General features: G+C 36.8%; 1 protein-coding gene across 2 annotated transcripts; it reads right to left on the bottom strand.

The window, feature by feature from the left end:
- Nucleotides 1-47: 47 nt before the first annotated feature.
- pan3 (poly(A) specific ribonuclease subunit PAN3) lies at nt 48-16,235 on the bottom strand. 2 transcript variants are annotated; one of them, XM_067378614.1, is made up of 18 exons: nt 15,569-16,235; nt 12,980-13,101; nt 12,760-12,832; nt 12,596-12,666; nt 11,052-11,208; nt 10,615-10,844; nt 10,419-10,523; nt 10,282-10,339; nt 9,795-9,956; nt 9,347-9,463; nt 9,001-9,102; nt 6,751-6,916; nt 6,172-6,259; nt 5,632-5,771; nt 5,310-5,439; nt 4,422-4,486; nt 4,167-4,305; nt 48-1,910 (listed from the first exon to the last, which is right to left on the bottom strand). In XM_067378614.1, the coding sequence occupies exons 1-18, from the start codon at nt 15,930-15,932 to the stop codon at nt 1,770-1,772; spliced, it is 2,430 nt and encodes an 809-aa protein (XP_067234715.1). In that variant the 5' UTR covers nt 15,933-16,235; the 3' UTR covers nt 48-1,769. The 2 variants fall into 2 exon arrangements, with proteins under 2 accessions (XP_067234715.1, XP_067234716.1); XM_067378615.1 differs by having other exon boundaries at nt 11,052-11,196.
- Nucleotides 16,236-17,651: the final 1,416 nt, after the last annotated feature.

The raw sequence follows: 17,651 nt of genomic DNA, 5'->3' as shown, positions 1-17,651 counted from the left end.
TAAAACGTACTGGGATGGTGAAGGAAGATTTCATGTATGAGTGCATATGTATGTGTGTGTGTGTGTGTGTGTGTGTGTGTGTGTGTGTGTGTGTGTGTGTGTGTGTGTGTGTGTGTGTGTGTGTGTGTGTGTGTGTGTGTGTGTGTGTGTGTGTGTGTGTGTGTGTGTCTGTGTCTGTGTCTGTGTCTGTGTGTCTGGAGTGCGTTCCACTGGAAGCTGGGTACATGATATGAGATTTCCTGTAAAAGGTGTGTATTAACGTGTGTGATTCAGAGAGGGATATGGGCTTGGCACCATGTTCACCAAGTAGTTTACTGATCGGTTAAAAAAAATACATTATTGAACTCACAGCATCCTCTGCCTGCTGTATCCTGCACCCTCTCGGTCCAGTGTGGCACACCCAAATCTGTGCTGCAAGTCCCGCCTGTTCCTTGACTCACGGATTGGGCAGTCACCAATGACAGGTCAGACACATTCAGTCATTGGCATATTCCTGTCAGGCATCATCCTGAGCGAATTCCAAACTGTTGTCCGGATGATGTCACATAATTTGTAGGTCAAATCATAGCTAAACAAAAACGAAACCAAGAGAAACCAATACAATCCCAACTCGCCCTGCTGGGATTGGTCCACAGAGATTACGCTAGTGAGGTGAGAAACATCCCATCATGCATCTCTGTACAACAACATCATGAGGAATGGGAATGACAGTAACAACACAAGGGATCTCTATGAGATTCACTATATCCAAACCAATACTAGCATGAAGAGCGGGAAAATGAGGGAAAAGAATGACGAAATGGACAGAAAATTGTGATGCTCCACAACAGAGACGTAAGAAAGGGACATTCCACAACGAGACAGAACTGGTTTCCCTTGCTAGTGTGGTCCAGTTCTTTGGTTCCTATCACAAAAGAAAAAAGACAACGAAAATTCATCCTCTCAAAAAATCCGATTCCAAAAAGCATCCATAAAATGAAAAAGGATGTAGCGAAATTCTGAAATAAACAACAATTTTATACAGCAAGAGGAGAGAGCACCCCTTTATCAGCGCCAGCAAATGACGTGAATCCTCCTCGACTGCACGCAACCAGTAACGTCCCCTCCCGCCTCCAAGATGGCCGACTTTTAAATCATCACATCAGAGAAGGAGTGGCTGCACGTCACTAATGTCACACATTCATAAGTGGTCAGTCTAATCAATTTGCCCAACCCAGTGGTTTGTCCCATCAGAGTCAAGGACCCTGCACACATGACCAGTGGTCTGTCCCGATTTGTAGTACCTCATTTAAAAAAGGGCGAGGATATGATGTGGGAAAATGCACTCTGTTTTTCACCCATTTCATGTGTGAGGCCTCGGCCCTCAATGCACCCTGTGGGACACGCACTTTTTTTTAATCACTTAAAAAAGGAACTTAAAATGTTTAGTGCATCCTCCGAGGAAAAAAAATAAAAAATTAGAAATAAAAGCAGGAAGTAAAGACTCAATTTTTTGGACATTGTTCCCAAGTCTAAAAAAAAAAATCATCATTATCATCACAGCTCTCAGTTCAGTTCATAATTCTGCAGCTGTTGTTGTGGAAACTAAAAAAAATAAGCTTTAGAAAAGAACTTTCTCTGGACAGAACAGTGTATCTGACTGGAGGTGAGCAACCAGCTGGCTCCGCCCTGGTCGTGAGATCATCATTCTGCACCTATGATTCCAGGCTGTAGTGCAATGTGCTCTGTTTCAGGCAGTTCCAGCCCACTCCTGTGGGGATGGCTGGGTGTTACAGGGGGCCGTTAGTGGCGGCCAGCAGTTCCTGGAAGGTGCTCTCAAAGCAGCGCTTCAGGTCTGAATAAGTCACCACAAGCACGCTCTTCTCATCCCGTGACACCAGACTGATCTTCTCCGGTACTCCAGCATCCAACTGAATCAGAAATAAAAGGTGGTTAGGGAGTAGTAGAAATGTGCGATTAATCGTTAAAAGATTGCGATCTCGATTCAAAGATCTCGTTCCTAAATGAAAACGATTCGCCTTTGTCTATTAAACGTTTGACAAAAATCACACCGGAACATTCAAATCTGCGTCTGCGCTGCTGCTGAGCCAGAGAGAGCAGTTGTCATAGGTACTATCAAACAGCTTCACAGTCTTTTGAACCACACAGTATCGTTATTTGTGCTTTATAAACATTCATATTACCACAGAAGAACTGGGATAAAAGTTTATAGTTTGGATAAAAACACTGATGTCTACAGCAGTGATCGAAATGGAGGAAATCAACTTTTGAATTCAAATAACCATTGTTTCGATTACAATGTTACAAAGTGGCAAAATTTTGTCATTGAATCATTCATTCAAGAGATTTGCTCAAAAAATGCTGATTCATTCAGTAATGAAACTAGTGAAGTTTTTATGAGTGAGTCATTGAATCAATTGAATCATTCATTCAAACCATTTTTTTTTTTAAATCATTCAGAATAATTAAACATTTTAAACAGACAGCAGGAATTAACATCAATCATAACTTCTAATAAATGACGTTATTTTGTTTAGTTATCTGTTCAGAATCGTGATGTTTTGAAAAAAAAAAAAAAAAAAAAAATAATCTCAATTTATCCAGAATCGTGCAGCTCTAGAAGTGAATTCATTAAATTAGCTCAGCTGACGGGAAAGTTTCCATAAAATGCCAGAGTTATTGGCCAATAAGAGTGTCCATAGTGGAGAATAAGATATTTAAATATAAATAAAATATTTTTAATCTAGTTTAAAATGTGCCAAGTTCTTAGAAATACACTGACTGTATCCATGTTTTTGTACACATCTTAATTATTCTCAAAAAAAGTTGAACATAATTTAATTTTGTGAATTATTAGTTAATGATATTTGTAAAAATTATTTTTATTACAAAAAAAAAAAATTGGAATATGCACTTTTGGAGTCATACTACATTTTACAACCTGAACTAACCTTCCCTTCCCTTCATCCCTCGTCATTAAAAAGGTCAAATTATTTATATAAAATTATTTATTTATATTTAATTATTTTGTGTGTATATTTATATATATATATAATATATATATATTTATATATATATATATATATATATATAATATATATATATATATATATATATAAAATATATAAAATATATATATATATAATATATAAATATAATATATATATATATATATATATATATAATATATAAAATATATATATATAATATATAAATATAATATATATATATATATATAAAATATATATATAAAATATATATATATATATACACACACAAAGCTGAATTTTCAGCATCATTACTCCAGTCTTCAGTGTCACATGATCCTTCAGAAATCATTCTAATATGCTGATCTGCTGCTCAAGAAACATTTAATGTGTACAATTGTACAAAATATTTGTGTACAGTATTTTCTTTCAGGATTATTAGATGAATAGAAAGTTCAAAAGAACAGTGTTTATCTGAAATCTAATCTTTTGTAACATTATAATTGTCTTTACTGCCACTTTTGATCAATTTAATGCATCCTTGCTGAATAAAAGTATTCATTTCTTTAATTTCTTTTCAAAAAAATAAAAATAAAAATTCTTACTGACCCCAAACTTTTGAACGGTAGTGTATAATGCTACAGAAGCTTTGTATTTCAGATAAATGCTGTTCTTTTGAACTTTCTATTCATCAAGGAATCCTGAAAAAAAAAAGTACACAACTGTTTTCAACATTGAAAATAATCATAAATGTTTCTTGAGCAGCAAATCAGCATATTAGAATAATTTCTGAAGGATCATGTGACACTGAAGACTGGAGTAACAATGCTGAAAATTCAGCTTTGCATCACAGGAATAAATTACTTTGTCAAATATATTTAAATAGAAAACAGTTATTTTAAATTGTAATAATATTTCACAATATTACTGTTTTTACTGTATCTTTAATTAAATAAATGTAGCCTTGGTGAGCAGACGAAACTTCTTTTAAAAACATTAAAAATCTTAGTGGTTCCAAACTTTTGGACTGTACTGTACATACATATATATGTTTAAAAAAAAATCAGAAATTAAATGTTCAAGGGTGTATTAAAGTCATGACGTGTATGAATTGCATTTTTACTGTAACTTTCAATACAAAGATAACTACTCATTGACCTAGATATAACATGAGCTCACCTTATTGAGACAGGACACGATGTGGCTGAGGTCTATCCAGGGTGTTCCTGTCTCAGTTACCTGGTGGAACAGGTGATCTCTGAAGAGCTTCAGCAGGTAACGGTCACCAGTCTCAGACCATGTTGGGTCCTTCTGGAATCTACAAGAATTAAAATTCAGAGTTGAAGGGGACAATTTTGGAAGTGACTTTAAAGGTTGCCATTTCAGAAAGGTTTCAAATGGACTCAATATTTTAGTTGTGATAAAAACACTTACTCTGGTCTCTCGTTGATCGTTCCCAGTTTTGCCAATAGGCGGAACAATCGCCCATTTTGAACTTCCTGCAAAATAAAGATGCATAACCAGAAAGTTGTAGTAAAATCTATGTTCAACATTTTAATAACGAAAAATTAGGTTATTTTGGGTTTGCGTAAGTGAGACTTCACAAATTATGAGAGGGGAAGTTAGAGGGGAAACCAGGTCATATTTAAACCTCTTTCTGAGTCACATTTGCTCTCACACCAAATGCAGCACAGTACCAAACAAACACAATGAACACAGCACCATCTACATGATGAAAAACGAGTTAAATGCAACAATGCATGACTGTAGGTGTTTTTAGCAGGGTGGTGCAGAAATGTCTTCACACATCTCATCTGATATGAGTAATCAAAAGGAGGTAAGCAGAAAGGAGAACAGCTGAAATGGTCCAAAATATTTACAGCAATCACACCACCTCCTCCCTTTGGTCTGACCTCAGCACATACTAGATAATGGCATACAAGGTAAACTAGATAGCATGATCTGCAAGGGCGTTTCTTTTCATTTCCTGCACTGCTACTGAATCTACAGCCTAGTTGTGAGTGTGAAACAAGAAAACAGCAAGAACTGACAAAATAAAACAAATACAGCACATACAGTATGACTACCCTGGTGGAAAAAAGTATACTTTGTCTTTCAGATACGTTGCCTTTTCAATAGTGCACTGCAAATATACTAACAAAAATGGTACCATCTTTAAATATATAAGTAGTATATTAGCGTCATGCTTTTACCCATTTTCAGAATACAACTTTTAACACACATAAATATACTTATAATATACTAAATTAATAAGTTAAATATATAAAACATTAAACAGCATTAAACTACCAATATGAATACCTTGGCCAAGTCCTCCTCAATGACATCGTTCCTCATTTGCGAGGCATCAAGTTGAGTGTAAAATCGTGCTCCAATCATGGGCATAATGTCATTGACGCTGCGCAGACGGCTCTGTTCTGAGAGTAAGTACCTGAAGATTGAAACATGACCAAATAATGTGCATTAGTCTGAATGTGGGGCCACAAGCATGAACGTATGAGTGCATTCACATTAATCAGACTTAATAGGGCACACACAGAACCACAAACTGTCATGTCACAATATAACCACTTTGAGAGAATTTAGGATATAAAATGTGTGTGAGAAAGAGATAGAGGCCCACAGAATGAGGTTCTTGAGGTCAGATGAGTAGTTGATTGACACCAGCTCCATGGCCTTCTGAAGATTCTCTCTCTGAATGCCAGCTAGAGAGTTACAAGCCAAGGCCAACACCACCTTCCCCAGGGAGATAAGATCTGCTTGCTGATGGACACAAAGGGAACAGCAACTGATGAAACTAAGAGTTTAGACCCAAATTGTAAAACGACAAGCACACAGATCAAACTATTTTCTTACTCTGCGACAATGAAAACTCAGCTTTGCCATCACATGAATAAATGACATTTTAAAATATATTAAGATAGAATTTTTTTTTTTAAATACTATTTCACAATATTATTGTAATTTATGTTTTTATCAAATAAATGCAGCCTTGGTGAGCAAAAGAGACTTCTTTCAACAACAACAACAAAAAATCTTAACGACCCTAAATATTTGAACGAAAGTGTGTGTAACATAACATGATTAAATGTAGATATGCAGACAAGTAATGTATGTGATGGGCATAACACACTATGTTTGGGTGTAAGGAAATGTTCAGTACCTGGTACTGGGGCATCAGCGCCAGGTGGTTGGTCTGACTATTGTCAAATGTTAAGACATCAAACATTCCTACACAGTTCACTCGTAACCTATAGAGAAACAACAAACATTTAGCAGTGTTTGTGTGAGCAGCGTTTGCAGAAATAACCAAATATGCTCAGAGAAGCAGATAAATAGGTAGTGTGTAGCGTCTAATAAAAGGAAGAGCAAAAACAATCTAAAAGTGAACTTCTTCATTTACTATTTATGACTAGAAAATAGGGGCCCCACAGAAAACTGACCGATCTGTAGTTTGACTGTCCTTCATTTCAGAAGTCTTCTGAAGAAGATTCTACAAAACTGTGCTTTGTCTTTAGTTCATTAACCAGTAAATGTTTGCACGATTAGGTCAGTAGTTCAGTTTTTATTGACCCCACTAAAGAAAATGCAAAAATATATTAACACAGTAAATCCTTTATACATATATTGCTCAAAACTGCCAAACATTACTGATTTTAAATCATTTCAGACACATTCATCTGATGCCCTGCAGTTACATGAATGTAGTTCTGGTTTAATTGAGTAATATGTGCAGCTGTACCGTGTCTTTCCAGTGATCAGGATCTTACTAGGGTCCATGACCCTGCAGGCCAGCCCAGCTGTGTGAATTGTGCGCAGTGCCGAGCTCAGCTGGACGATATAGGCCCAAATCAGAGACTCTGGTAACAGGCCCGCATGTTGCCGTGGAGGAGGGAGCTCATGCTGCCCTAATCAAAAATTAAATGAATAAATAAAATTAAAATAATTAAAATGAATTATAAACAGTGTTGGGGGTAAAGCATTACAAGTAACATGAAATCAGATAACTTTTTTCCCCAAGTAACGAGTCAAGTAATGCATTGATTTTAAATTTACAACAGAATTTATGAGTTATTTTTTTAAATAACATACATTGTTTTCCCCATTTATTGACTGACACCTCTCCTGTCCCCATGTTGAGAGAAATCGGGAGTAAGGAGTGTGTGGTGTGTAAGCATGATGGTTATTGTAGTTCTAGACTAAATGTGAGCATTAATTTACTCATCTCACTTCCACGAAAACAAGTATTCCTACAAATTAATAAAAACTGTGAAATGCCATCTCAGAATATTATGCAAGCCTGGAATAATTATGTTAAATAATACAAATTTTTTTTGTGTATTAAATCTCACTTTATTAACTAATGTCTTCACAGCTGACCTTCGATTATCTAATTCAACCATGCTAATGAGCAAAAATGACTTTAGAGAAACATCACTTTTTAAACTTTCCTTTTCTTCTGCAGTCCAAAATGGCTGCACAGTTGAAAAGTTTGTTTGAGCTGTGCCCTCTACTGTACAGGTGTGAAAACAAGCCAGCCCATCCCAGGTAAGAAAAACTAATGTAATGCAATACAGTCCATAAAAAGTAACAATTACTTTTTTAGGGAGTAACGCAATATTGTAATGCATTACTTTTAAAAGTAACTTTCCTCAACACTTATTATAAATTAGGGATGTCAATTTACATAAATTCCCATAATCGATTGCTGTTTAAATTAACGATCAATTAATTATTAACTTTATCCTCTTAAATCCAAAGCAGGGGCACTATGTGGTACACGACAACTATGCACTAAAAATGGACGTTTTTCCTTCACGTCAGATCCGCAAAAAAATGATTAAAAATGCTGTATTATTCATACCAGGCCAGACAATAATGGCATCATTTTAAAAACTTGCACTTTGAAACCTGTTTTCAAAAGTTTGCATTTTCAGGCCGCCAAAACGTTTTGGACGAATGGCCAAAAGTTTGTTGAAAGCAGTGTCATGTAAAGAGCACCTTAGTTATCACGTTACTTAACAACCACTTGCCTAACCAACACAAAATAGCTGTAGTTTTAAAGCTTAGCTTTAAAGTGAATATAGGGAATGACCATTACTTAGCAAGTGCTATTTAAGTTGCTGACATAATATAAGTGCTCTATTTTTATAGTGTGAAAAAATAACTGCTTTGTGAGCTGTTAACAGATAGACTTGTGTCAAACAGCTGACAAAGTTTCAACTAGCAGAATACAACAAGCATATTCGTTTCAGTTAAAGACCAAACTTTAATGTTGTAACTTCGAGAAACCTTAGTGAACCATAGTGGATCACATATATTTATTTAGAGCAGGTGGTCTTGAGGTAGCCCAAAAATGAATTGTTTTCCAACATAATTTGAAAGTGTAACCAATGGAAACTGGATCGGACCCTGTTTTACAGCTGGAGGATGCTTGGATTGGTTTGATCACTCAGATTGAAAGGTCTTTCAGATTTACCATGTGCCATAGATTAGGAGTGAACAATTGAAACAGACCTGGAAGATCATCACTCACCAACCAGGATATTATTATTTGTTCTGTGTACTTTTATTGTGCCTTTTACACAAGTATGTATTTCTTCCAATGCTTTGGATAAACGTTTTAGATCAATGTAAACAAATAAGTGTATATTTTTAGATGTTGTGACTGGTTTTATCCCATCCTAATAACAAACACGCATTTTATGGTTTGAGGCTGCACTATGGTTAATGCAGCCGTATGCGCTGCAGCTGTTTATAGTTAACGTCATGCCAGGGTTTTGCTTCCTCTGTCAGTCTTGACTTGCAGGTACTGAACCCACCTGAGGAGGGATCGGTTTCAACCACTCCTTCCTCTTTCCTCGCTGCATGTTCACAAAGACGCAACTGCCACCAGACATTTGACATACTCTGCAACTAACGGCTGTATCCTCACACACACAAACAGAAACAACTGAGCAAGAAAAAAAAAAAAAAAAGAAAAAAAACTCACCCCACTTTCTTTTCGTGAAGTAAGAATCTGCTGCCGGATCGTTGAAGTGCCTGCTGAACATGGTCTCCGCCCCCGCATGGAAGTCATAGGAGAACACCAGTGCTATGGATGGCAGACGTAATCATATTTGAAAAGTCTATGAAAGTGTCATAAGTGTCCATGATATAAACATTTTGTTTAAAACACATATTGTTTCATATGGGTGAATTGCATTTTTAATGTATTTTTGAATTTAAAAACAAACAAAAACGTAATTGACTCAAAATCAAGAGCATTGTGGCGAAACCAAAAGCGGTGTTGCACAATAGTCTGGATATGGTCACTTAAAAAGCAAACTTATTCATACAGTGGTCTCCAAATGCTTTGGTGGTGAAGACCTCTCGGAGGGTCACAGTATTGGAGTGCTGAATCTTCTTCCACATGTCTACCAGCATCATACACTTGGTGTTGACCAGCCTGAAGCCTGTGAATGCATAAAAGTCATTTCCAAGTCATTCCAGGTTACACGTGGGTACTAAACAAAACAATTAGGTGTGCTTTACCACTTCCTTGTGCCACCACTGGTTTCTTTATTGTTCTGGTTCTCTGATTTTTAGAGATATATTAAGGCTAGGTACTTTCATGACCATGAGCACTTTAAAACTGAACTTAAAATGGTCATTTTTAAGTGGTTTGATTGGTTAACACTAAACATTGGCAGTTTATAGAACAGTGGTATGGAAAAAAAATGGAATTCAAAACACAAGCATGCAAAATCACTACAGGAATAGCTGTACAAACACCTAATGCCTCACCATGTATCCTCCTGAGGCAGTAAGGCAGGTCATCTTTACTGTTGACTGCCTTGTAACAGGAAGTGATGTAACTGAAGTTGCTGGTTTTCTGAAGACGGTTGGGTGGGGGAAGGGGTTCCAGGGGAAAGAGGCTGTGGTAACTGTCTACCTCAGATGGCACACCTATAAAGGGGAGATGGAACAGCCGACTTCAATCATACAACACACCTGTTCTCACACACACTTGGTGTTCATACTGCAAAAGGATTTTATGTGGATACGAGTATAGATATGGTGGACACATAGGTGGATAAACATGTAGATGTTTTTCAAAACAATCAAAATGAAGACAGACAGACAAAGGATGTGGTTTTCTTCTCAGACTGCAGGTGAATCCAGATGCGCTGACCACAAAACAGACATTATAACTGAACAGTTGCCACGCTGTCCATTAAAACAAAAACATTGTTAACATATCATGCCAACACAAGACAAACCACATCCTTACCAGGGTTCTCAGACTGATCTATCTGTGCCATCGTTATCAAATGCCTGTTAATCAGCTCCTACGAAAAAGACAAACATAGGTGTTACAACAAATAATCAACTTCTAAACACTGGCTAAACGATGAAACGGCAGATTACCTGTCGGAGTTCGTCAGCCATAAAGAAAGATGGCGCGTTGGCTTTTGGCTGCATGTATGCCACATGAGGTGCTGTTTGTGGATACATATGATATGTAGGGAACACCTGAAAATGAAAACCACGCATTGAATATTTCAGGTAAATCAGGTAAAGACAATAATAGTGCATAGCAAACTCTGATTTACATGGACCGTACCATTCCAGCCAAGGGAGCAGGGGTGTTATCGGTATAGAAGTAGGTTGTCCCGCCTACAGTCTCCTTTTGAATTACATGGGCTCCACCTCCCTGGTCAGACGCAGTGGTGGGCACCATGTAATTGGCTGGGTTGGGGTTGGGTGTATGGCTGCGCCGCCGCGGTGCTGGGGAGGTGTGAGGGGTGATTTTGGGGGAATGGAGAGGCGATGACCCAGCAGAAAGGGACATACCTGTCCGAGAAAACACACATTATAGTCCAATTAAAAACAGATTTTAAAAAAGGAGACCACAACCTAACCTAAAAGATCACACACAATAAAAGAATACTAAGCATAAGGTAAGACTTGAGTTTATCAAGACAAAAACTGAAAAAAAAAAAAAAAGAAAAAAGAAGAAAAAAAAAAATTCAAAACACCGGGTGGTAATGAGTCACTGACCAGGTGCAAGAGCAGCCGCCGTGGAGCTGCTCAGGCCAGGATGAGGGAAGATGGGGGAGGTGAATGCTGGCACGGTTGTCTGAGACATGGAGGCCATTCGTGGGGCCCCTTTAGGGACGAACTCACTGGCTGCGGGGTTAGGAGCCTGCAAAAGAACCAGATATACAAACAGAACTCTAATGGCTTCACTCCAACAGCTTCAAGAAAGATTTCCCCAAGTTAGGGATGAGCAAAGTAACATTTTTACAAATTCAACTAATGTTTTATGGAACCTTTTTATAATTAGGCTGGTTTGTGATTTATCTGATTCCAATCAGACTCCTTTCTTTTGGGTTTCTCCTTTCTTTTGGCCCAATTTCTTATTTATAATAATAATAATAATAATAATAATAATAAAAAAAGACATTGCAATAAATAACTGAAAAAAAATGATTAAAATAAAAAACAAAATAGAATAAAAATAATTTGTTAAAATAAAAATAAATAAATGTCCAAAAAAAAATAAAAATGTAACAACAGAAACTAAATATTTTTCAAATATTATTTTACACATTTATAACATTTTTTCATAATATTAATTGGGTCTTTATACATTCAAACACACGAGCTGCCTTTTAAATTTTAGAATAGGGGTCCCTCGCATGAGGATTATAATGTTAGGAGCAACTAAAATATTGAGAACTCTATCTTAGGGGGTTTACATAAACGTGTTTTTGCATTCAAAAACAACCAGATGGAATGGAACAGAGCACAAGGGTCTGGAGTCGTGTTTTTACCTTAACACATCATCTTAAAATGCAACGTCAGACAAAACACTGCATTTTGGCAACTGATGTCTGTCTAAATGTATGTGGCTATATCGACAGTGCATTAATACTGAACCTCATTGGTTCTCGCACTCGTCAAGCAAACATGCTTTGAGCTTCCGTTTAATACAACTGACGTGTGAGTTGATGAATGTTTATATGTGAATAAAAGCCTAAATTCAAACTGTTCATCATATAAAGCGATTGTGTCTATTCAGAAAATTTGAAATATACTGCTCAATATTTATGGATTAATTTTACGATCTCTTTATGAACTTTTTTAAAGTGTCAAAGTGCTAGTCACGTAGCAGTCTACGGAGGGACAAAAAGTGCTCCGATTTCATCAAAAAGATCTTAATTTGTGTTCCAAAGATGAACAAAAGTCTTAAGGTTTGGATCAACATGAGGGTGAGTAATTTATGACAGAATTTTCATTTTTGGGTGAACTAACCCTTTAAATAAACAACTTATTGGTTTTCCTGTGCTGCCTAAAAAGATGTCTAAATGATAAAACACAGAATGCTGTGTGTGAGGATTGTTATCAAAGTACTTCTGCTATTTTTTTTTTAAAGTTACTAATCAACAAGTCAGTTGTTGGATGACCCAAAACGTTAGTAGAATAAATAATTTGCATTTCCTTATTCTTCCTCAAAAGATGTTAGAAATAAAGGTAATCCTCGCATCAACAAAATACCCAGTCACAATATTAACAGCATAACTGACATATTAAACACTCACTTTTCTCCTTTGTGATATGCTCAAAGCACCAAAATCACTGAAGAGAGATGATGTTGGGGAATTTACTGGATCTAAAAAGTGGAGTGGATGCATAAAAATAGGTTTTTAAATCTTACCACAACAGCTTTATTGCCAAAACAAAAATTTCAAACAATTTATCACACCATGTGTGCTGTGGCTGTAGCTCTTGGAACCATCGTTCAGCAGACTTGGAGAACTGCTACTGCTGGTCATCCTCTGAAAACACAAGCAACCATCAACATGTAAAGTGTCCAATTATTATTATTATATCTCCACTGTGTGCTCAATTTGACATACCCAGTTGCTAGTATCATCAATTGGTTTTTTGTGTATCACCACACAGTCAGTAGTGGTTTAAGTTACCTGCATCATAGAATATTTGGACTCGGCTGGGCCTCCAAACCCATTAACCCCAATAAAGGTGCTGCTGAAGTATGAGTTGGTCAAACTGGCATCATTCAGAGCACCTCCCTCCATCCCAGGGACTGCAATAAAGCAAACATACATGTGAACCCTTTGTGTTTACATTTTACAATATCTTACTCAATGTCCTATGTAAGCCTTTTTCAAACTAAATTAAATAAAATAATTCAAAATATTGCAGTGAATGGTTGCTTTAGTGTACATATAGATAGTGTTCAAAAAGATTAAAGGGATAGTTCACCCAAAAATGAAAATTTGATGTTTATCTGCCTACCCCCAGCTCATCCAAGATGTAGGTGACTTTGTTTCTTCAGTAGAACACAAATGAGGATTTTTAACTCCAAACGCTGCCTTCTGTCAGTCAAATAATGGGAGTGAATGGGAACTCGAACAATAAGAGTCGAAAAAACGTGCACAGACAAATCCAAATTAAACCATGCGGCTTGTGACAACACATTGATGTCCTAAGACACGAACCAAACAGTATTTACATAATTTTTTTACCTCTAATACACCACAATGTCCAAATGCGTTCAGCACTCACTTAGTGAGGTCTGATCGTGCTCTGACAGCGTAAGTGATGTCTAGCACTCATTGAAGTCTATGCACGAGACATCACTGCCGTTGTCAGAGCGCGATCAGACCTCACTAAGCGAGTGCTGAACGCATATGGACATTGTGGTGTTGTAGAGGTAAAAAATTATATAAATACTTGCACAAACCGATCGGTTCGTGTCTTAGGACATCAATGTGTCGACACGAGCCGCAGGGTTTAGTGTGGATTTGTCTATGCACGTTTTTTCGACTCTTATTGTTCGAGTTCCCATTCACTCCCAGACGGCAACAGTTGGAGTTAAAAATCATAATTTGTGTTCTACTGAAGAAACAAAGTCACCTACATCTTGGATGCGCTGAGGGTAAGCAGATAAACATCACATTTTCATTTTTGAGTGAACTATCCCTTTAATGTGCTCTCCTAAAAGCAACTTCCATAGAATTTCACCCGAATACAAAAAAGTTTTATCGAGCCACTGGAAATAATTTCCCACCTTATTGCGAAAATGTACTCAGACTCAAGCAAATCATATATAGTGTCATCAAAACACAGACGAACAAGATGCTTGCTATTATATATTAGTTTACAAAGATATTTAAATCTTGCTAGTGAACAATGGCAGCTTCTTTTCTATGGCAAGCCATTTAACATTTACACCTTAAAACTAGGGCTGCCCCCTAATAGTCGACGTGAAGGGGCTTGGTTGACTAAATTTTAATTAGTCAGTTGCAAGCAAGACACATGGCTCACTTCTCACCGACAATGTGGACAAACTCGTGTTCCTTTCACATAATATTTTAAGACTGAGATCAGAAGAAAAAAAACTGTGATGGTGAGTCAGGTATAGCCTAAATATCAATATTTTTGTAGTGTTTCAGTTTGCTGTTATAGATTTTATTTTTTCATTTTTATATAATGTATATTAATGTATTAATGATTTGTCTTCTAACTGTTTCAGTTTGCTGTATATTTTTTATTTGTATATAATTTATACTTATATCCTACCAGAGGGGAACAGCCAGGACCCTCCATTATATCATCCCTCTAAACAGGTGGGGCAACTTTATGACAAGTTCCACCTCTGTGGGGAACATGGTCGATAAAAAACCCTCATAAAACAGCTAGAGCTCTTCACTATGGAAAACTCAAGTAATGTTGTTGCTAATTTATTATCCACACCATTTTCAAGATTAACTTTTAAAGAAAAGCTGGAGTTAAACGGCAAAGGAAGACCTACAATGGAGCTTAATTTGGTGCAGAAAGCCAAAGCTTTTGAAAGTATTTCAACCCCAGCAATTATAAATGATACATCTGGATGACAGCATCAACCAAGAAGGAATAGTATGTTGTTTGCGTAAGTTATTTAAAAACTAATAGGTCATGTTTCAAATCATTTTACTCTGGCTGCTGCTGCCACTATTTTATTTTTAGGCTAATTTTAGGCTTTTTCCCAATGAGGGAAGGGAGTGAGAGGGTCAAGGTTCAAAAGTCAATGTTCGCTACTGTCCTACATTTTTTAAAATATTCTGTTTTATTTTTTGTTTGTTTGTTTGTTTGTTTTTTTAAAGATAAGGCTGTTATTTACATGTGAAGCGGTTAAAAAAACTAGAAATGCTGGATTGCTGGAGTACTACAAGCTAAAGAAACTAGTTAGTTTTAGGGAATAAATGTTAAAATGGCTTGCCATATCTTCCAGTTATCAAAAACTATACAATTTATGCATTTTGTAGAACATTTTGCAACCAGCAGAAACCATAAAGAGCATTAACTAAACACTTTTGTGTTGGTTGTTCAAGTATTTTCGTCTTTCGTTCAAAAGTGCTTGCGCGCTGTGGAGTAACATGTTGATTTCCCGTGTTGTTTTGGTGTCGAGAGGCAGGCCGCGCTAAATCCACGGCCTCGATTTAGACAAAAGCCGCCGTGTAGTAACAACAACAGACAACCGGATACATTAGGCCTCAGCGCAAACTTACTGGACAACAGCTGTCCCTCCAGAGCTGTTCCCGCGGGACCGAGAGAATCGTTCTTTTTGGGAACGTTTGCCGGAGCGCCGCTGGCCGCGCTACCTCCAAGCACGTATCCCGCCGCCGTCACTGCTCCACCGGCTAGAGATAAAGAGACGGGGCTTCCTCCTCCTCCTCCTCCTCCTCCTCCAGCACCTGTACCACCACCGTGCAGAGAAAGGCTCGCCATGGACGGGTCCTCGTGCAGAAACTGGCATTCATCTCCGTAAAAACAAGTCTTGTCTTTCGCATAATAGCGACAGAATTTCACTTTCACAGCCGGTATTCCGACACCCCCGAGCGGAGCAGCTGAAGCTGGGAGTCCACTGTTCATGGCACCGCTGCTGCTGCTGCTCCCGCCGGAAGACACTTGCTCATAGAGTAATTTTTAGCAGCAGTATATTCTAAAACACTTCAAAAACAACGAGCACCTACTGGACGTTTAGCAATAAAATCAGCCTCCTCATCGAGCCAGATCACTAGTCAACAAGAGCCACACTTTTGTTGCCATGCACTGATACTCGTCGGGGTCCATAGCTGGCCTACTAGTCCAACAGCCTGGCGTTTGGCTGAGATCATGCTGTTGTTGTTGTCTTCTGTCTACACTTGTTCAGCTAAGCGCTAATAGCTCTGCTGTGCATGCTGGGTACGACGAGCACTGCAGTTCACATAAGGAGTCAGTAGGGGATTGATTTAAATCATAAAGCACATATTACAATCATTGATGATATAGTGACATTTAGCATACCTTTAGTGTTGATGTTACATTTTGAGCCTGAGTGTTAAAAGCAGATAATTTTTATTATTTTAACTCAAAAATATATAATTAATTTGGCATTTGTGTCAATTTATGTTCGTCTTCATACATTTATTATGCAACCAATGAAATAGGATATTTCTCTAATTATATGAAATATCAATAATTCAAAGAAACATTATTTATTAACTTTTATTTTTCCCAGAATAAATTATATTTGAATATTTATTGAATCTGCTTAATTAAATTTTACTACACTCTAAAAAATGCGAAAAAGGTGAACAATTAATAAGCAATTTCATAAAAATGTATTATTTAATTATTATTTATTAAACTTATTAATAAATGTTCATTTCTTGAACATATTAATACATTAATAATTTCCAACATATTTCGGGTTCATTTTAAACAATAGTTGAGTTAAACTATCTAGCAGGTTAGTCAAACATTTAACCCAACTTGGTCATTTTTTGAGTGTATATTTAAGTGTTGAAATGTTAAATTCTTGTATTTTAAGCTTGAGTGCTTAAAAACATGGGATGTTGCTTTGCACTTTATCTCTCTCTCTCTCTCTCTCTCTCTCTCTCTCTCTCTCTCTCTCTCTCTCTCTCTCTCTCTCTCTCTCTCTCTCTCTCTCTCTCAATTCAATCAAAATTGCTTTATTGGCATGACTGCAAATAATACAGCCACTCTAAAAACTGCTGGGTTAAATATGGACAAAACCAGGGATTGGGTTGTTTTCACCCAGCCATTTTTTTCAACCAATTTTGAATTTATTTTTTTAGCCAACAATATAATAATATAGTAAAAGGCATGTTTTTGCTCACCCTCAAATAGGGGCAAATTTGTGGGATATTTTAAGCTGAAACTTGACCAGACCAGAGACTTATATTACATCATATGAAAGAGGGCATAATAGGTGCCCTTTAACCCAACCTGCTGGGTTTGTCCATATTTTACCCAGCTTGGGTTTTTTTAACCCAGCATTTTTTATATTGCCAAAGCATATATACATAAAACAATAATAAAAACATCTGTATAATAGATGAAAATATTATCACATATTATAACTATCAAATATTATAACATAACTTAAACTTAAATTAACAGTGTAACAAATTAGAACATGTCTAAACATTTGATACCACAGTGTTTAAACATATATACACACATGAGGGTCACTGTGGTGGACGGTAGGGAAATACACTGAGGTCAGACACACACACACACACATTACACACATTCACCTGCTGTCTCTCAGGCTGCTGCTGTCTGTCCCTCTCCTAATATTAACTT

This window comes from Chanodichthys erythropterus, chromosome 23, assembly GCF_024489055.1.
Source record: "Chanodichthys erythropterus isolate Z2021 chromosome 23, ASM2448905v1, whole genome shotgun sequence".
In the NCBI taxonomy this organism is placed as follows: domain Eukaryota; kingdom Metazoa; phylum Chordata; class Actinopteri; order Cypriniformes; family Xenocyprididae; genus Chanodichthys; species Chanodichthys erythropterus.
This window is presented reverse-complemented; position numbering and strand designations above follow the sequence as displayed.